The sequence below is a fragment of the Hemicordylus capensis genome, chromosome 3 (assembly GCF_027244095.1).
Source record: "Hemicordylus capensis ecotype Gifberg chromosome 3, rHemCap1.1.pri, whole genome shotgun sequence".
NCBI lineage: Eukaryota > Metazoa > Chordata > Lepidosauria > Squamata > Cordylidae > Hemicordylus > Hemicordylus capensis.
In genome coordinates, this window is record NC_069659.1 from 14,819,729 (window position 1) to 14,841,029 (window position 21,301).

Sequence of the window (21,301 nt, forward strand, 5' to 3'; positions counted from 1 at the left end):
CTGAGCATCGTTAAGGTCAGGATTTTTCCTCCCAAGTACAGCTCCAAACTGAGCTCAGCATGCACAGTTTAGGCTCAGTTCTTGGGGACCTGGTAGTGATCATGGGGGATCCAGATGCGGTACATTGATGTGAATGTGCTTCTTTCATGGAAGTTTCAAGGAAGAAAGATCAGGAGGGATAGCTAGCAACTCAGGAGGCAATAAAATTCAAAATGACTATTGACAGAATTTAGAATGGAATTTCAAAATTTCCCATTGCTGGGATGGAAAACTGGATGGAAACTAACACAATAACATTCATCTGAGACCAATTCAAAGTTCTGTACTTAGCTTTAAAAATTTGAATGGACAAGTATAGGATGGGAGAAGGGGCATATCTGGACAACCATTTGCTGGGGATGTTCTTGCTCTGGGGCATCTGCACTGAGCAGAGGGTTAGACTAGATGGCCCACAAACCACTTACAATGCTATGATTCTAAGAACAGCACCTCTCAGTTTTTAAACTTATCAAGAACTGTCAAAAAAAAAAAAATCTTGGGAGCCAACAACAATAGATGTTTCTTTACATGGAAATGTTAAATTTTACATGAGATTCCAAGCCCTCTGTTTACAAGGTATTATTACAGATGTGAAAGATTAAAATGTTTTTACTTATGTACAGGAGGACCTCGTGACACGTGGATTCACTATCCACGGCTACGCGTATCCGTGGTCAGGTAATTGTTACCCGACCTCAGTATATGTGTGGAGGGAAAAGGAATCGCCTCACATATCAGCAGGTTGAAGGTGGCTGGAAATGACGCTGGAGGCCATTTCTGGCCGCCATTTTGAGTGCAGGAGGCATTTTATGGCTCATTTTCATTTTAGAAATGGCATTTCCCCCAGCAGTTTTTCATGGAACAATTGGGTCTTTCGGCCTTAGGATGGCATCACTGGACTATTGAAGTCCCATGGAGTATGGTAGAGCCTTTCATTTTGCCATTTGGAGGGCTTTTTTGGCATTTTTAGGGGGGCAGTGGGACTTTAGGTTCAGGCAGTGGGAACCTAACCTCTGCAATGACACAGACTTATTTGTGGTTTTGGTATCTGTGGTACTAGCTGGGAACGAAACCCCTGTGAATACCAAAGTCCTCCTGTAATACCTATTTTCAGGATTTTGGAATGACTGTCATTGTTTGGACACAAGGATAGCATTCTCCCTCCCACACTGGACCTGCTGGCCAATGTATACTAGCAGAAATTGTAATGCAATTCTCAGCCCCTGTAAGTGGATCAGACCCCTTCCTTTGTCTGAATGTTTGGTTTGTGGGGGATCAATTCCAGGAACTCAGCCATCCCCTAAAACATGTGGGGAAAGCCAGCCTCTGCAAGTAAATTACACAGATATGCCGACTGTGACTGATAGTAGTTCTTATTAGATCTATATTCATCTCCATGGGTCAATGTACTTCCTATTTTTCTACGAATTGCACATTACACCGAAAATAATCCAAGGTTATTACATAATAAAGCCTACACAGGGAATAGTCCAAGGTGTCATGATGAACATATTCATTGTGCAGAGAACTCCTTTAGAAGTATTTTCTAATCAAATGCTATCAACCCTTTGCAGGAAGAAGTCTGCAGACACAGCTCCCTCCTTTGGCAATTAATTTGGGTTGAGATTTCTCTGTTTCGCAGCAAGTTGAAATCAGGAAGTCGCAGGGAAAGCCAATCCTGCAGTGGCCTCCCCCACTGACTGTGTACGGCTACCCAGAATCAAAGGCCTTAATAGCAGGAACAATTCGCAGATGTGGAAAATTGGATTTGAAATTATAACCTGCAAATGCAGCCACTGCTTATATAACAGCAGGGCAGAAGGGGGCAGCTAGAAGAGTGAGAGAGGATGCTTGTAAATCCCCCCAAATAACCAATGTTGAGACCTGAACGTCGAATAAAAGTGATGAAAAGCATCACCCTCCCATTCCCACTCCCCTCATTCTTTCTTCTTTTTTCCTGCCTTCCAGTGCTGCTGTCAGCCAGCACCCAGCAGCACAGCCAGGACTATTTGTGGATTCACTTGGAGAATGTCACCACTAACTACGTGAAATGTTTGTTCTCTTCCTCTTCAGCTGTTCCTTGTACTTGTGACTAGTAGTAGTGTTCCCTTTAACAGGAATTCCCAGATGTTGTGGACTGCAGCTCCCATAATCCCCAGCCAAAGGCCATTGAAGCTAGGGATGCCGGGAGCTATAGTGTACAACATCTGGGAATCTCTGTTAGAGGGGACACTGACTACTAGTAGTAGAAAATTGCATTATTTGTTCCCATGCAAAAGGCGGTGGGAGGGGGCCTTCCTCCCAGCCAAGTGAATGTCCAGCTCAGCCTACATAATTCTGGCACTAACCTGAAAGGCACCCTCCTGATTTTGTCACCTTTCACAGAGGGTCAAATGGGGGGCTTTTCATAGTTTCATCAGTGGGGGTCTCTCCTCTGCTTGTAACCTTCAAACAGAGACTGGACAGCCTTATTAGGGATGCTCTAGCTCTTGATTCCCTGCATCAAGCAGGGCTAGGGCCAAATGGCTCAAAAGACCCCTCCAATTTTATGATTCTGTGAAAAGGCAAGGGGCAGTGTTCCCTGTAAGAGGGATTCCCAGATGTTGTTGACTGCAACTCCCACAATCCCCAGCCAAAGGCCACTGAAGCTGGAGATGCTGGGAGTTGTAGTCAACAACATCTGGGAATCCCACTTACAGGGAACACTGTTTATGGCCTTCAACAAGTTTCTGCACATGCACAGAAAGTGCTTTTAAAAGTAAGCCTATTTTCAGCCCAAGCTGTAGACACCAATTAGTACTCACAGGGAACTAACTAGATGCTCCCAAAAGAAAGCCTTTAAAGTGCCCAAATGATGCTCCAAATCATGTTCCCAAATCTTGGGCAAAAAGAAGATGTGCAGCCCCCCAGAATTTGTCTGATTAAATTCTAGGAACCCTTCTACCCTGATGAGCTGGCATGTACCAAGGTGTTTGTGTCAGCTATTAGGCCTGTGCAAAGATTCAGCCTTGCAGCGTCATAGCCAAATCATTTGCACCTCGCCCCTGGCCTGGCAGAGGCTTTCCCCAGCGACATCATGGAATCTGCATGGAGTGGCACACACAGAACAAAGGGAAACATGGAGCTTCCAAATATGGGGACTGTGCTTATGTACTGTACACCCCATGCATACATAACCTTCATATCGTTCCAGTTGCCACAATAAGAACCAAGGAGTACAACCTGTACTGAAAGCCGTACAACCCTGAAACAAACAGCAAACACACAAAAAACCCCACCAAAATGGTACCTGACAGTGAATGTTGCTCCTACCCAGCTGCACAAGCAACCAACTAAGCCATTACTTACCCAGGCGGAGTAAACAGGGGAAATCAATTAGGTTAGACTAATACAACTGCAGCAAAATTCCAAAGTGAACACTGCCTGTTACAGCATCAGAGGAACAATGAAAACAATCCTTGCTGATATCAACCATGCAAGGTAAGAGCGTGGAAGGCAAATATATTGTATTTTTTTAAATCTACTTTTGCAACTGATTTGCAACATACAAACATGATGGTGTTTTGTTTTTGTTTTTTAAGCAGTATGATCCAGCATACTAATGTTACTAGGCAGAATTCACCATTGCTATATAATTATACTATTAAAACCTGTGACGAAAACAGGACCTCATTCTGACCATTTGTATGCAAGGGATTTTTTGTGGCAGTCTTTTTAGTAATTACACGTGGAACAACAAAAGCTGTGAAGGGGAAACGCAGCTCGCTAAACCAGGGCAGAATTAGGTACTATATATACACAATAAGATTTATTCAAATAATAATCTAAAACATCAGAAACAGTAAAATAAAGTCAGTTAAAAAAAAACTTTCGCCTTGGTTTATCGGTGAGATTTTACATTATTTTACTGTTTCTGGTTTTTTTAACTATTATTTGAATAAATATTACTGTATATTTAGTACATAATTTTGTCCCAGTTCAGAGTGCTTCATTCATTGTACTGACCAAGCTGATTTTACTATTGGTTCTGTGAATGGAAACATCACAATATACCAAAAAGAAATTTCTATTCAGAAATGCAGACAATGCAAATACTGTAACCAAAAAGGGGGGGGGGCAAAATACTAACATCCACAGAAGAGTGAGCATTCAACAGTTTCTCAAACAGTCCGAAGCCTGATGTTTTTCTGACTCCATATTGTCTTACAGATGCTATCCTGAATCCTGAAGCTGCTGCCCTGCAGCCCAGTGATAAGCATGTTAATACAGAACTAATTCCCATTATACTCAATGTGGCTTAGTAATGTGTTTAAAACTGCAACCTATATCTGTTTCCCTTAATCTACTTGGTACATCTGTACTTGGGTTGTACTGTGGACTCTTTGCATAAGTGACAGTCAATTTAAATACTATGGCAGTCACATCTTGTTGACCTAAGCATCTCATTGGCAGAGGCCAACAGCAGGCGTGAAGCCAGCCAAGCAGCGGCCTGGGTCCAGCCCCAATTGGCAGCCCCCTCCAAATACGCCCATGCGTGTGACATCATGCACACAGGGGCATGGCTCGGGCTCCAAAGGAGCCCAGAGCGAACTCCCCCCTCCTATGCCTGGGCAGCCAAGAGCTGCCAGTTATTTCAGGCAGCAGAGTTCACACACAAAGTGACATCACACACACAGGAGGCATGATGTCACACGCAAAGGTGACGTGGCCTGGGCTGCTGAGAGCCCAAACGAGCTCTCAGCTCATCATTTCAGGCAGTGTCGACTGCCAGATAGGATGTTTTCCCCTTTCTCTCCCTCCAGAGAGGGAGAGGAAGGGGAAAACGTTCTATCCGGCAGTCGGCACTGCCTGAAATAACTGGCACAGAGTTTGCCCGGGCTCTTGGCAGCCCGGGTGTGGGAGGGGGGCATTCACTCTGAGCTCCTCTGTAAACTGAGCCACAGGGCTTTGGTGGCCTTTTCCATTGGCGGCCCGGGTTCTTTGAACCCATTCGCACAATGGTGGCTACGCCCACGGCCAACAGGAAGTTCCTAACCACAGAAGCACTCAATGTGGCTAACACAATAACCCTATTCACATGTTACGAGTGACAGCCACACTCGTGCTTACAACTCAGAAAGAGGCAGGACGTCCTTCCCCACTGCTGTCATTCACTGCCTCAAGCCAGCAGCTCATGGCTGCAGCTGCATTTGCCTGAAGGTCAGCTCTCCCATGAACCTTCTCCCATGAATGGCAACCTCGGATGATCCAGCCGCTGGGAGGAGAGCTGGTCTTGTGGTATCAAGCACAAATTGTCCCCTTTGATATGCAGGGTCCACCCTGATTTGCATCTGAATGGGAGACATTGGTGAGCACTGTAAGATATTCCCCTCAGGGGAGTGGGCTGCTCTGAAGAGCTTCTGCATGTTTGCATGCAGGAGGTTCCACGTTCCCTCCCTGGCATCTCCAAGACAGGGTTTGAGAGAGACTCCTGCCTGCAACCTTGGAGAAGCCATTGCCATCTGGGTAGACAATACTGAGCTAGATGGACCAGTGGTCTGACTCAGTAGAAGGCAGCTTCCTATGTTCCTAGGTTGCTGCTCACAGAAGCACCAGCCATCAGAATAACAGTGCTTCCCCCTTCAGACAAATGGAGCTGTAACTGTGAGCTGCCGGGTCAAGACGGTGAGTGACGTCCTCCCCACTTTCTGAGTTTTATGCCTGTGTGCCGCTGGCTAATAGGGCTAATGCTTAAAAAGCAAAGATGAGTTAATTCCATCAGCATCACCTCGCATGAATTCATGAAGGGAGTGAGTTGCTTTCCCCCAAATTAGAAATATCTCTGTTCCTCATGTGAGCCAGTAGATCGTAGCAAGCAAGGAAGAAACGCACCTCTTCCTTAGCTAAGAGGCCTTTTTCAAAGAGGTGTACCCATGAAATTGGGAGTGGGGATGGGAAAGAAAAAGAAATCCAGTCAGATCCTCTGACCTGGAGAGACCCTTGTGAGATGCTGACTCTACTCACCCTCCCCCCATCTTCCAAAGTACAGTTCTGCAAAACTAGTTCTGGACTCAAGCAATCAAGAATATCTCTGCGGCTTGTCTCCAATATTAGTTTGGAAAGACTGCACCGTGGAAGATGGGGAGAGGAAAGTCAGCCCCTTATGAGATCCTTCATGGTCCGTCCTCCCCGCCCCCACCCCTCCGCCCCACACACCACCATCCTTCCATTTTCCAAGGTGCTGCCTCTCAAAACTAGCCTTGCAGCCAAACAACAGAGAAAAAACACTAGATGAAATGACATGGGCAGAGGAATTGTACTGGAGGTAAAGGAGTATGGCAGCCACCAATGAAGCTACCAAAGAGGGTTCCATTGCAAAGCAAAATCCCCACAAGGGTTTCAGAGAGGCTCGCCTTGGCAATAGCTTGAATTGCTACCCAACACCCATGCTGATGATCACCATCTTTCCCCCCACCAGGGCTTTAGAGGTCAGGTATGGGCCTCTGATAGTCCTGGGCCCTTTGCTGATGCCCAGGTCGGCTGATCCTGCCCACAAGGGACATATATCACTGTATACATCACTGGAGAGCAAATACTGCCCACATGCCAGCCAGCACATGGATTTTAAAACCCTTTAAGAATTACATCAACTGTATGAATGCCTAAGCAGGTTAGTGGTGTTTGGCAGCTTAAACATGGCAGATGTCAGATTTAAATTGGCCCCAAGATGTTGCATGTTCATTATGCGACTGAACTGAAATGACTGAAAAGTCCCCAATTTAATTTACTTGAACTCACTTCCTGAAGACTCATTTCCTACACACCATGATTGTGGAAATAAATCAGACTATTTCAAAATATAACAAGCTATGCAATTTTGTTTTTATTTCCATATATGCATGCCTCGGATTTGAAATGTTGCATTTCAACATTTCAAGATGTCTTGTTGACAAAACAGGCAAAGCTCAAATGTCAGCCTCCATGTCTACATTTCTAATTTGGCCTGCATGTGACAACTGCAACATTTATTTATTTTAGGACTCATGTAGTCCAATCATATGCATGTTTACTCAGAGGGAAATCACACTGAATTCTCTGGTTTTTACTCACAGGTACGCGTGCACAGTATTAAACCTTTTAAACTGCAGAAATATATCAATTCAGGTGTGTAAAAACATGAAGAACCATGATAATAGAAAACGGCAACTGTCTGTTCCCTCCGCTCACCCATCAACAACTGAGCATATGTCAAATATTTTCCAACGTTGTCTCCAATCCCTCACTGACACACTAGCATTCCATGCACAGCAAAGTTCTGTACATTTCCCAAGAATTATACAGCACCACATCTGTGGCAAAAGTGTAAAAGCAAATCTTCAAAAGCAGCTCATACTGACCAGGCAGTAACTTTCTTTTGCTCCTTCTTTCAGAATATTATCAAACATTCCGGTCTATACCCCTGAGGCTGCTTCCAGAACACAGAGACTACCTTCATTCTCTCAAATCCTTGCAAAGGAAAGGAAAAAAACCTCTCAGACTTACGGCAGAGTGCTGAATGGGCATCCACCCAGGCGATTCGACAGAGCACTTGTGGGCAGGGCATCTGGAATGACTCTGCTGCAAATAAAATGTCAGTGTGTTAGATACTTTTTTCTGTGCACACATCGATGGAAAGATCACATCACCCACAGCTCAATGCATATAACTTGCAGTGACCCAAGTTTAATTCCTACTATCTCCAGTTCTGTATCTCAGGTAGGTTGTGGGCGGGGTGGGACTTGCCTGCGACCCGCCAATGTAGAATGGACTGAATTAGTTATACCATTGGATTGTCTCAGTAAATGCAACTTGTAATATGTTGTCTATGCCCGCCAAATAACCTTGTCTAATACTTTTTAGCATACAGCTGAAACTGCCTAATACTGAGCTGCATGTGACAATTGCCTAATACAGAGCTAGAATATTGGTCCATCTAGCCCAGTAGTATCTACTCAGACTGGCAACAACTTACCATGGTTTCAGGCAGAAGTCTTTTTCATCAACTGCCACCCACTTACCACTATCATATAACAGTCACACATAACACAGTTCCTTTTCCACCAGTGACTTCTTTACTAAGAGATAATACTTTCCAGCTGCAAATATCAGCCACAGCTACTTTTTAGGGTGTCTGTGAAATATATGAATTGCATGAGTTGACAAAGTTCCCCACCAAAGGCTCTTGCGTAAATTTAGCGGTCATGGGCAGGGCTGTCCTTAGAGAGCCCTGGCCAAGTGCAGGGCCTGGGGTAAATCAGGCCATGCGGGGCTGCTTTCCAGTTAATTCTAAAGGGGGTTAGAAGAGCGGGGCCCGGGGCAGTTGCCCGGCTTGCCATGCCATAAGGACAGCCCTAGTCAGGGGAGGAGAGCTGGTCTTGTGGTAGCAAGCATGACTTGCCCCTTAGCTAATCAGGGTCTGCCTTGGTTGAATATGAATGGGAGAATAGAAGTATGAGCACTGAGAGATTCCCCTCAGGATGGAGCCACTCTGGGAAGAGCAGAAGGTTTCAAGTTCCCTCCCTGGCTTCTCCAAGATAGGGCTGAGAGAGATTCCTGCCTGCAACCTTGGAGAAGGTGTCAGTCTGTGAAGACAATAGTGAGCTAGATGGACCAATGGTCTGACTCAGTATATGGCAGCTTCCTATGTTCCTATGATAGGGGGACAGGTCCATGTGTAGATTGATAACTGGTTGAAGGACAGGAAACAGAGTGTGGGAATAAATCGACTGTTTTCATAATGCAGGGAAGTAAGAAGTGAGGTCCCCCAGGGATCTGTACTGGGACCAGTGCTCTTTAACTTGTTCTAGATGTTGGGCTAAGCAGCAAAGGGGCCAGATTTGCAGATGACACTAAACTATTTAGGGTAGTGAAATCCAAAGCAGACTGTGAAAAGCTCTAAAAGGATCTCTCCAAACTGAGTGAGTGGGCGACAAAATGGCAAATGCAGTTCAGTGTAAGCAAGTGTAAAGTAATGCATATTGGGGCAAAAGACCCAACTTCACATCTACACTGATGGGATCTGAACCAAAATGATCAGGAGCCTGGAGCACCTTCCTTATGAGGCAAGGCTACAACATCTAGGCTTCTTCGGTTTGGAAAAGAGGCAATTGGAATTTGGAATTCTCTGCCACAAGAGTTGGTGATGGCCACTAGCTTGGATGGCTTTAAAAGAGAAAAAGTCATGGAGGACAGGTTTATCAATAGCTACTAGTCTAGAGGCCACCTCCAGCCTCAGAGGCAAAATGCCGCTAAATACCAGTTGCAGGGGAGCAACAGCAGAAGAGGGGACAAGCCCTCACCCCCTGTCTGTGGGCTTCTTGGAGGCATCTGGTGGGCCACTGTGTGACACAGGATGCTGGACCAGATAGGCCTTGGACCTGATCCAGCAGAGCTGTTCTTATTTTCTCATGATAACAACCTTTCCCCCCCAAAACTGGCTATGAGAAATACTAGGCCTGTACACCAGAAAAAAATAAAGTACTCAACATGATACAATTCCACATAAAAATGATCAGAATCAGAATTAGCAACTGTTTTACTAATTCCCTTTTTAAAATATTCCAACATAAATCCAACACAATAGAGCCCAATGTAAATCACATCAGAATTAATTCCAACAATTCAAATAATGCCTCTATCAGATCTGACAGCATGAATGGAATTATCCAACTGCACAGCCCTATAAAATTCTATAACAGTAGGGGAAAGCACATATGAGCCTACTTGATTTTTTAAATCTGCATCACAGGTTCTGCTCTCTGGCCTGCCACATGTTCAGATCTTGGGGAACTCTTTCCTGAGAAAATCTGCCTTGCCCCTCTTTGACCATTTTTAAAGAGAGCCTGAAGACATTTTCATTCTGAAAACCATGTGCTGGCTAATTTTATCCCATGATGATTCTTATAACTTTTATTATTTTATTGTATATTTACACTGTTTGATATTTTCCTTTGTACTATTGTATTTATAGGATTTGTGCTTTTAATTAGCTGCCTAATGAAAAAAAATATTTTTAAAGGAGGGATTAAATAATGTACTAAAATAAATAAAAAGTCATTTCCTCCCTCAGAGCTTTGTTAAATTGTGATAGCTCAGACAGGGACCCAAGAGAAAGAAGGTTTAATTTAATCCCTGGCTTCCTGCAGAGCTCCACTATCTGTAACTAGGAGGCCTTGGAGTAGTTTATTTTCCTTTCCATTTGATGTGATCAATTATATATGTCCAATTGAAATTAACCAAATCGAAGCCTGGTTCGGGTTTGCTGAATTTTAGAAGTGCAGAATAATTTGCTTTTAATAACTCTGTAAGCCTGCATTAAGTGGCAAGTGAGATGGGACATAACATCTCAAGGTGTAGTACGCATACTCCAAGCAAGCAGGGGTGCATTTAAGTAATTTTGTAGCCTGTACCTAAAGGCCTTTGGAGCCCCCCCCCTTTGGAGAGCCCCCCTACACACACACACACACACACACAGTGACAAACACAGTATTTTTAACACATGGGTTCTTGAAGGCACAAGCAGCAACTGCACTCACAATAATGTAAGAATATAAAACAGGTATATTTATGCCAATATGCAGTAGCAGAAACATCTCAACACGCAATTTAATATATTCCCATCCCACGTATTTCTTTCCCCACTCCCCCCCTCGGTCTCTAAAGCACTCGGCACAGGTCATAATCACACTTGCCTGCCCACAACAGTGCAGGCGATTGGCGACCACACCACCCAGGAAAGACTGAAGAGGATTTGGAGGGCCCCAGGGGATGTGGAGGACCTGGACTTTGGCCCCGAAGTCCAGGGCTAAGAGCACCACTGCAAGCAAGTGGACAGGACAAAAGGTGAGGGGAAAGAAGCCCAGCAAGGGGGATGGATAGAAGGTTACCTGCTTGCCTGCCTTTGTTGCTGGTTAGTGCCTAGAATTACTGTAGTCTCACTCTCTCATTTAGTCCGTGCTCTCTCTTGCTTTCCTCGTCTCTACAGGTATATCTTGCCTTTCCTTCAACAGTGCACCAACAATTTTGGTACACCATGTGATACACAACACTTCATAATTCCCAACAGTAATTTGGTGCCCCGCACTTTGCACAGCACTAGCTTCAGCCCTCCTAGCTTTGGCCAATATCACCTCTAGCCCAGGTAATACTTGAGTTGTGCACCCCTGGTGCGTATGGTGGCACTCCTATCCCCACTAGACAGGACATCTGTCATATCATGGGCCTACATATGCTGCCCTTATTCTACCATATGGCACATATTAGTACAAATGTAAAACTACTGGAAATAAACTAAGGTTCTTCTTAAATGTTTCAGGTCAGCGGATATATGCTACTTAAAAGGTCGAGATTGGGTATTCGTATTTTTGATAGACAGCAGTATTTTGGAATCCAACTTTTATGCTTAGTGAAAGGGCAATCAGTAATGGACTCCACATATTTTTAACTTTAAATTGGAAGCCTGGATTTATTGTAGACTAGAAAAATGCCTATCAGAGTTGGGGAGTTGGCAGGCTCTCCAACATTAGCTAATGGAAACAGGGACATCATGTAATTACCCAATTGTCATACCAAGGACTCATATCCAAATACCTTCATCATTACACATTGCTGAAGCCCATCTATTCCATCTGCTGAATTCATGAACAGTGCTATATCAATCAGTCAGCAGCATGTGAAATGACAATCTGGGATACAGGACACCTTGCCCATGAAGGTGCGTTGACATGTGCATTACAGGCAAGACTCATCAACTCACCCATTCAGAGATTTACTATCCACAGACCCTGGGGAAGAAACTAAATCTTGATGGCTGGCAGCTGTCGCAATTCACAATAACAACATTTCAAGAAGTAATTCCCAAAAGGCAAAAGTGGTGGGGAGCAAAATAGGAACAGCAAAGTACTGGAGAAAGGTTCCAAAAACTAGGACTGGCCCTGGTATATAAGGGCAGCTGGAGCACATGTGTAGGCAGCTAAGCATGCAGGAGCTGAAATTGCAGCTCTGACAGAGCTGGAGGCAGAGCTGAATGGCGTTCAGATCTACAGGACAGTCAACATGGAGGCAAGGCCAGCAGCAAGCCGGGTCTGAATCAAGAAATTTGTCTGAAGAGGAGCTGGAACAAGAGGATATATATTGTATTCAGGTAGGGTAAATTAACTGGGTGCACTGTCCACTTAAACACGACTCAGCCTCCATACTTCCCATGCCTACTTAGCGAGGCTATTCACAGAATGGAGGAAAACTGGGCTAAGGGAGCCCACCAAAGCAGACCTCCCATTAAATGAGGTTAATTTAATGCTCTCCCACAGACCCGCCTGAAGCTTTTCTCACTGATCGTGAATAGAGCTTTAGTTTCTTTCCTGCAGACTTTCCAGCAGGCCTGAGTTTAGTGCCCTGCCAAGGAGCTTTCTATAACTCTGAGGCTATTCTCACGAGCAGCAGGAACCGGGCTAAGGGAGACCCGCCCAGTTCCTGCTGCTAATGTGCAGCAATGGGAGTCATGTGGCTCATGGTGGCAGCACGGCAGCAAGCCCACTTACGAAGCCCACCACTTAACCTGGATTCCGGGCGCAAGAGAGCCTGAAAACCAGGTTAAACAATTGTGTGTCGCTGAGAGCATGGCTCCATGCCACAGTGATTCATGAGTAGCCTCCTGACTGGGAGCCTAAAACAAGCCTCCCAGCATTGTGGGGGTACTCCCCACAAGACGCCATGCACTCATGTGGTGCCTTATGGAAATTCTGGGGGGCAGGAGGCCCCAGAACCCCACCGCCCCAACTGGCTCCATGATGGAGCCGGTAATTGTCTAGGCGGCCAGTCTGGCTGCCCAAGGATCATCTGGCCGCCTGATCATCTGTGGGGAGAGCAGGTCAAACCTGCTCTCCTTGCTGACCCCATTTTGGCTCTACACATGGATAGTGCATGGAGCTTTTCTGCTGAATAAATTCATTTGTCCTCTTCAGATAAGGTGGCCATTCACACAATCAAAAACCGTGTTTTACCCAGGTTTGGGAGCTGTCTGCACTCCCAATTTTTGGTTGTGCGGAAGCAAAGAAGGAGGAAGACCTGGGTAGCTTTTCCTCCTACCTTGATCTCACACAACCAAAAATTGAGAGCACACACAGCTCCTACACCCAGCTAGAACACAGTTCTTGATTGTGTCAATGAACTGCTGATTATCAAGCAAAGCCCTATTGCACTTACCGCTTGGAAAGCAGGGAGGAAGTCCCGCCCTAGAGCTGTCACCTGCCCTGTTTGAATGAGAAAGCACCCTCATTATGATGGGCAGTGCTTCCGTGAGCCACAACCTGGATCACCCAAGGTTGTCGCTCATGGAAGCACGGGCCATCACAGTGAGGGTGCTTTCCCCTTCAGAAAAACAGCACCCTAACTCTGAGCAGCGACAAGAGGCAGGACTTCCTTACCACTTTCCATGCTGTAAGCGTAAGAGGGGCTTTGCTTAATAACGTCTGAAGAGGGCTACTGAGTTATTGACATCTGTGCAGAGCCTGAATGAGTAATCACAGTTCAACAGACAACATAGGAGGTCAGCAAACAACAAGCAGAAGGACAGTCTACCACTATCACTACATACAAAGGCCAGAATATGACTGTTGTCCATGCAAAGATGCAAACATGGCCTGGATATATTTGTAACTAGGTCAGGGCAGAAGGAACCAATGAGCAGATTAGGTAAACGCAGGGCATCTGGGAACTGGGAGAGGCATAGTGGCTGACATCCTGAGTAACAAAGTGCAATGGGAGAAGCATTGGTGTAGCACCAGTATTCCCAAAGAGTTCCAGGCTAATACTGTACTGGTGATACTGCACTGTGGGACTGAGGCAGGTCTCACAATCAACAAGACCTGCCTCCAGAGGGTTTGTGGGGAGAGCGGGCTAAGCCTGCTCTCCCCGCAGATGAGCAGCAAGCCCTGCCTGGGCAGCCGCTGCAGCCACCCACACAACTGCCGGCTCAGTCACAGAGCTGACGGGGGCTTGAGAGTTTGGGGACCGCGTGGCCCCTGGTAGTTCCAGCATGCCCTGCACGAGCGCACAGGGCATGCTGGAGAGACCCCCGAGCCAGGAGGCTGCTTTTCAGCCTCCCGGTTGGGGGTCTCCTCGTGAGTTGCCATGGCACAGAGCCGTGCCACAGCAACTCACAATCAGTTAACCCCGGTTAGCGGAGTGCTCGCTCTGCTAACCTGGGCTTAGCTAAGAGGAGGGCTGCTCAAGCGGGCTAGCCGCTTGTAAGACCGAGCTCATCTGCGAGCCCGGTGGTTTACGCAAGCAGCAAAAATCGGGCTAGGCTCTCCTAGCCTGATTTTTGTTGGTCGTGAGAATAGCGTGCGTGTTTGTGTGTGTGTGTGTGTGTGCGCGCGCGCACGCGCTGCTGGGGAAAGGGGATTTCAACTCCCTCCCTTTCCCTTGTAAATCCTCTGTGTCACCCAGAAATATGCCCCTGAAGTCTATGCAGCCTTCAGGGACTTATTTTTAGGTGGCAGAGAGCACTTTCTGGGGAAAGGGAGGTCACCAAAGCACTGGTTCTCTTCCTATTGCAGCAGTGCTTCATTAGTCAAAGTATCAGCCATTTCTGCCCCCTTTTCTTCTCTTTTGTATACTGCCCTGACTACTGGCCCTGTCCATCTTCAAATGGCTTCAAGGGGCACCAGCACACAGACAAAGAAGCTCTCAATTCAAATCCCAGTTGCACCTGACAATCTTCCCATTATAATGAGTGGGTGCTGGGGGCGGGGGGGGGGGCAGGCAGAGCATCAATGCATCACGGGCATCCTCCTTCCCTAAGAATAATTCCTCTAGGGTTGAGCACAAGAAGAATTTTATTATTTATTTAAAATATTTCTATACCGCCCAAAACTTGTGTCTCTGTCACACGTTTCATTTAAACCGAATATCCAGTGCATGCCTAGCATCATCTAAGAGACACACACATGCCTAACTAATATCAGAAAGAGAACAGCATACCCTCTTGCTGAACTGCAAGTGATTTAACTTTCACACTGTCTGCAGCATCAAGCCCAATGTGAGTACATTAAACTAGCAGCCCAGCACATTCAATAGCTCACTCATTTTCCTGTGAAAACTAGTGGCAGTGATAAATTCACTAGAAGCAGAAATTTGCAAACACTAGATCTGTTCCAGGAATGCTTTCATATTGCTGATTGCCGGTTTCTGCCTTTCATTTCTAACTCTCTAAAGCAGGTGGGGGGTGGGCTGGGTTTAAGCCCAAAGTAAGGACTATGCAATTAAACAAATGTTCCAAACATGCTGTTTTGGAAAAAGCTGGGCAGGTCATTCAGGGTATTACGTGGAAGAGATGTCAATTACTGAAAGGGCAGGGGTGAACACAGCTAGTGGATTATACAGCCAAGGCAGCATCGCGGAACCAGGTGGATTAAGAAGGAAACATTGTCGGAGAGTTGTTAACATCTGGGGTCTTTATCCTCCGATTCTTACTGGAAGCAAGTTTATGTATGGTGTTCAGCAGGAGCATAGGGAGGCTGGCAGCGGCTGCCATGACCCCCCTGGGCCTGCCCCCCACATCTGACATCAGACACGGGGGCGTGGTCTCCCTCAAACGGGGCTGCATGAAAAGGAGATCAGCCCTCTCTGCATTGGGCAGTGCAGGCCGGAGAGATTCTCCCTGCCTGGGAGAGCCATTCCGGCTGCGCTGACAATGCAGCGCGGGCCAATCTCTCTCCTAAATGGGGCCTCGTGGGAGGAGGCAATGGTCAACCCCTCCTGTATTCTACCAAAGACAACCAGAGGGCTCTGTGGTCAGCAGGAGTCAACACCGACTCAACGGCACACTTCACCTTTACCTTACAGAAAGTCAAGTTCAGACTGGTTTTCCGTGCTCTTGCTGCTGGCAGTTTGTTAGCCCTGCCTCTACTCCAGGGTGCTTTCAGATTACACCCTACAACCGCGGTAAAATGCTTCGTGTTGAAAATGATCGCTAGACTCTCAAACTCCTACTACAGGAAAATACAGCTATTTTTCTGCAATGGACTTGCAACATTATCGCCCTAAATCACAAAGATAAAATCCGAAGTAAGGCATCAGAAATGTGAATGGCACTTTGCTGTCAGCGCAGGGAGTGCGGTGTCACAACACAGGGAGCACAAAAGCACACCTAGCAGATCTGTAGTGACACTGTGGTAAGGGTTAATCTGGAAAGCATCCAGGACTGGAATACAAGTAACTAATGGATTAACCAAAAACACAACAATGTTCACTCTCTGTTCCTCCTGTCTTGATCTTTGCAAACACGGGAACACCAATTGCAAGAGTGCACGGCTCTCCTACGCTCCTTAGGTTTATGAGGACAGCTCTTCCATGTGTGATTACGTGCCCTCAAAACAAAGCACAGTAGCATAATAAAACCAGAGCCCTGTCAGGGAACTGTACATGGCCCTCTAATAAACATTTTACATTATCAGCACCTTTGTAGAGGCTGATTTAGTAATCAAGGTTCAACAAACCACACATCTCAAAGGGCGGGTTCACACATAATGCTTCTCTTCTGTTCTCTCATTCATTCATATACATACATATCTCGTTCTTCCTTGGAGGAGCTTAGAGTGGTGTACTTGGGTATGTTAATCAATCAATCAACCAACAATAATAATAAACTGTATTTGTTAGCCACCCCATAATAAATTATTTATCCTCACAACAACCCTGTGAGGTAGGCTAGGTTGAGAGATAAATTGGAAGGGCTTTCTCTGTTGCCGCCCCTTCACTTTCAAATTATCTTCACCCCCAGATTCAGTCTGTCTCCACCGTTTCAACCTTTAAGATCTTATTGAAGATGCTTCTTTTCCGCCAGGCGTTTGCCCTTTAAATATCTCTCTCTCTCTAAATTTTGTGGGGGGGGGGTTGTTTTTGTTTTTTTGCATTTTATATCCTGCTCTTCCTCCAAGGAGCCCAGTACATGGTTAATTTTCTCCTCACAACAACCTTGTGAAGTAGGTTAGGCTGAGAGAGAAGTGACTGGCCCAGAGTCACCTAGCAAGTCTCATGGCTGAATGGGGATTTGAACTCGGGTCTCCCCAGTCCTAGTCCAGCACTCTAACCACGACACAACACTGGCTCTTTGAAAATTTTAAATCTTGGATGCTGTTCTTGTCTGTACACTGCCCTGAGTCTGTGGATTGGGCAGTATATTAAATCTCTCAATAAAAATAAATAAATAAATAAATAAATAAATAAATAAATAAATGAGTGAGTGAGTGACTGACTGACTGACTGACTGACTGACTGGCCCAGAATGGCAAGTATGTACGGAAGGGCTAAGGGTTCCCGCTAGGCATGCATTCCTGCTGCTACAGCTGAAACCTGTTTTCAATACTCCTTGGCCATCTAGGGTAGCATTCAGAATGAGACAACTTATGAATAATACCCAGTTCCTGAATCTGGCCCTCTTCCAGAGTAGCCTGCAATCTCAGTGCTAGAGTGCAAGCCGTTGACTGGTGTCTTGATGCTCGGGAAAGCTCCTGGAGAAGTCACGGCACCTCCTGAGGTATTTAAATTGTATGCCCACTGGTGGATTCCCATGAGGCTTTTCCCCAAAAAAACTGATAACACCTGTGTGGTGCACCCAAACTGGAAACAAAGTACTATTTATCCAATACACCAAAATGGCAATAGGCAGGAGCCTTCTAATCAACATCCAATCAGCCTCCTGGATATATCATCCAAATTATACACTAAACACATTTTAAACAAGTTAGAGGATTGGGCAGATATGATGAAATTGTTTCACCCAGAACAGGCAGGCTTCCATAGCGGTCACAGCACAATAGATCAATGTATCATTCTGAAGGCCTTGATCCGGAAATGTGCTAACAGTAATTTTTAAACACACACACACACACCTTTATTTTGCATTTATTAACATTTTGTCAGTTTTTGACTCTATTGATAGATCTAGATTGTGGGGAAAGCATAAGAGGACTGACATTGGCAGACGGCTTCTCGGGTTACTGATTGAACTGCTCTCGAATGTCATGTCCAGGGCGAGAGTGGGCTAACAAGGATAACTATCTGATCCCATTTTATTAAACAGAGGAGTCAAGCAGGGCTGTCTGTTGGCTTCCTTTTTATTTAATGTTTATATCATTTATATAGTACAGGCCACACTGCTCGTGTGGAGAGCCTCTATGATTTCTTAGGAGAAATGAAGAAACAAGGCGAGGCACTTAATCTGCACAGAGCAGGTAGTTCACTGCACATACTTTGGCTCATTTCTGAGTCAAGGGACAGACCTGCACCACTCCCAGTAGGGAATCAAATAATGATGCTATTCATATGTGCATGCAAAACCAGGCTAAGGGAGCCCAGCCCAGTTTTGCACAGGCGTGTGAACCACCGAGAGCAGGCCAATCCCAGAGGCTACACAGCGGCAACCCCACCCATTTAGCCACCCTTTAAAATGAGGTTAAGAAAACTCGTGTTTTTTGCTTGTGTTATCAACAAAATACACATGGGGAAGGGAGGGGGATCCCCTTAATGCACCGCACACCCGCATGGTGCATCATTAGAGCTCCAGGGGGCGGGGCGGCACACGGCGGTGTGTCCCGGCACCCTGACCCTCGGAACTGCTGGGAGCAGACGCTGCTCGTCTGGGTGGGCGATCCACCCGCCCAGGGAAGGGGAGATGAACATCTACAGGGAGGGTAGGTTTAACCCACCTTCCCTGCAGCCAGCCCGTGAGCCCTTCTCACTGCCTGAATGAAATTTGTGTGAGGTTATTCACACAAGCAAAAAATGAGACTGTTCACACATGCAACCAAGAGCAGGCTAAGGCAGCCAAGCCCGATCTTGGCTGCACGTGTGAACGGCTGGGAGCCTTGCCCTTTCCACCAGCAGCACGGCAGCAAACATGTTTAGGGAGCCTGCCGCCTAGTTCGGGTTAACGGTGCGAGGGAGCCCTGACTCTGGGCTAAGTGCTCATGTGTCAGTGCCATGCGGTGCCAACACAGGAGCAGGCTTCCGGTCAGCAGTGGAGGATCCCCACAATGTAGCACACACTCATGTGGAGCATTATGGGACTTCCGTGGGGCAGGACAATGCACGCAAGCCCCCAAACTTCTGTACTGCTGGGGAAAGCCAGCGTCCATCTAGGCACACAATCTGCAATCAAGAACCCAAGGATCCTCTACGGGGGAGGTGAGTCTCAGCAGCCTTTGATGCCTCCCACCCAGTAGCCCTCTCAGTAGCTGTGCGTGCTCCCAATTTTTGGTTGTGTGGAAGCAAGGTAGGAGGGAAAGCTACCCAGGTTTTCCTCCTACCTTGCTCCCACACAATAGAGCTCTTCTCATGATCCGTGAGAAGAGCTCATGGGCGGTCTGCAGGGATGGAGGGTTTAACGTACTTTCCCTGCAGACAATCTCCTGTAAGTCCCTGGTGGGTGGATCGCCCGCCCAGACAGGAAGCAGCTCCTGCTGCAGCTCCCAGGGTCGAGGTGCCGGGACATGCCTCTGCATTTCGCTCCACTCCCACTGCGTGTTGCCCCGTGAGTGCATGGTGCCTTACTGGGATCCCCCCTCCCGAGTGTGCCAGCTGTGGCTGCAAGCAGCCAAAGCTAACACATGATTTTAAGCATGAGGTTAAGGGGGCGCTCGCTTCCTTAACGCCATTTAACTGGGAGGCTTCACTGGCAGGTTTGCCATCATGTAGCCACTAGGCTCAGGGTTGATCCCGGTGGTTCACATGAGCTACAAAACCGGACTGGGCTCCCTTAGCCTGGTTTTGCACGGGCATGTAAATAGCCTCGATCACTTCTGTCCAGGTTTTCCACTTACCTTGCTTCCACATAACTGAAAATTGGGAGCACACACCGCTCCCAAACCCAGGTAGATCACAAGATTGTGTGAATGACCTCAAGAAGTAAATTCTCAAGACAAAAGGTCATATATAAATGCAGTAAATAAATAAATGTATAAATTCCCCACACAAAGAAAACCAGCTTGTCAGGTAGAAGGCTAGTTTAGAAATCTCCCCCTTGATACCAAAGTTGCTTTGTGGATGGAATCATGTGAATCCCCATTTGCAGTCAAAATTAACAGCAAGTGGGCTAATTGCTTAGAGATCAAAATTAATGGGGGGGGCAATTTAGATTACAAAAACAGTAGCGAGGGAAAGGTTAAATATCCCCTTCTCCAGAATCACTGCCCTGATCAGATTCAGAGGCTATTCCCACAATCAGGTGAAATTGGGCTAGGGGATCCTAGCCCGATTTTGCCTGACCGTGAGAACCACCAAGCTCGCAGGCAAGCCCGGTGGCCTCCAGGCGGTAAACCTGCCAAACTACCTCTCCCCTTAAAAAGCCCAGTAGTACCCGCAGTCTGGCAAAATCAGGCTAGGCTCCCTTAACCCGATTTTGGCAGACCGTGAGAATAGCCTCCTTATGTAGTTAAAAAAAAATCAACAATGTTACTGGCTACCTGGGATTACATAATTTCACAGTAACCCCTTTGGTACTGCTTTGGCACAGAAAAGAGATGGACTATCCACAATTTGTGGGCTGTCCTATCTCTGGGAGGAGAGCTGGTCGACGGGAGCAGAGATGGACTTGTGATAGTTAGCATGGATTGTATCCTCTGCTAAGTAGGGTCTGCCCTGGTTTGCATTTGAATGGGACACTGAGGCTGTTCACATGTGCAGCCAAGAGCAGACTAAGGCAGCCAAGCCCGCTCTTGCCTGAGCATGTTAACCTGTGGCAGCCAAGCGGCTGCAGGTGGTGCCATGATTGCAAACCCGCCTGCAGGGCCCACCACTTAAACAGGGTTAAAGGTGGAACCGACTGCAGGGAAGGTTGGTTTGAGCCGCCTTCCCTGCTGCCAAGCCCTGCTCACGGATCGTGAGAAAGGGCTCACTACATGTGAGCACCGGAAGATATTCCCCTTAGGGCAAGGTTTCTCAACGTGTGGGTCCCCAGATGTTATTGGACTTCAACTCCCATAATCCCCAGCCCCAGTGGCCTTTGGCTGGGAATTATAGGAGTTGAAGTCCGATTACATCTGGGGACCCACACGTTGAGAATCCCTGCCTTAGGGGATGGTGCTGCTCTGGGAAGAGCACTGCCTGCTTGCATGCAGAAGGCTCCAAGTTCCCCTCCTGGCATCTCCAGATAGGGCTGGTAGAGACTCCTGCCTGTAACTTTGGAGACGCCGCTGCCTGTCTGAGTAGACAATACTGAGCAAGATGGACCAATGGTCTGACT

At 46.7% G+C, this 21,301-nt stretch overlaps 1 protein-coding gene across 17 annotated transcripts in view; it reads right to left on the reverse strand.

Moving 5' to 3' along the window:
* Positions 1–21,301, reverse strand: part of DLG2 (discs large MAGUK scaffold protein 2) — a 1,429,269-nt gene that overhangs the window by 1,134,642 nt on the left and 273,326 nt on the right. For 16 of the 17 annotated variants that reach the window (XR_008318273.1, XR_008318272.1, XM_053304274.1 and 13 more), the window contains one exon: positions 7,561–7,635. Coding sequence is in view for 15 of the 17 variants with exons in the window: in XM_053304274.1 (XP_053160249.1) it covers positions 7,561–7,635 (75 nt within the window). In the remaining 2 variants the exon portion in view is untranslated. Of the gene's footprint in view, positions 1–7,415; positions 7,495–7,560; positions 7,636–21,301 lie in introns of those variants that run through there. The other variant, XM_053304289.1, reaches the window with a different exon arrangement.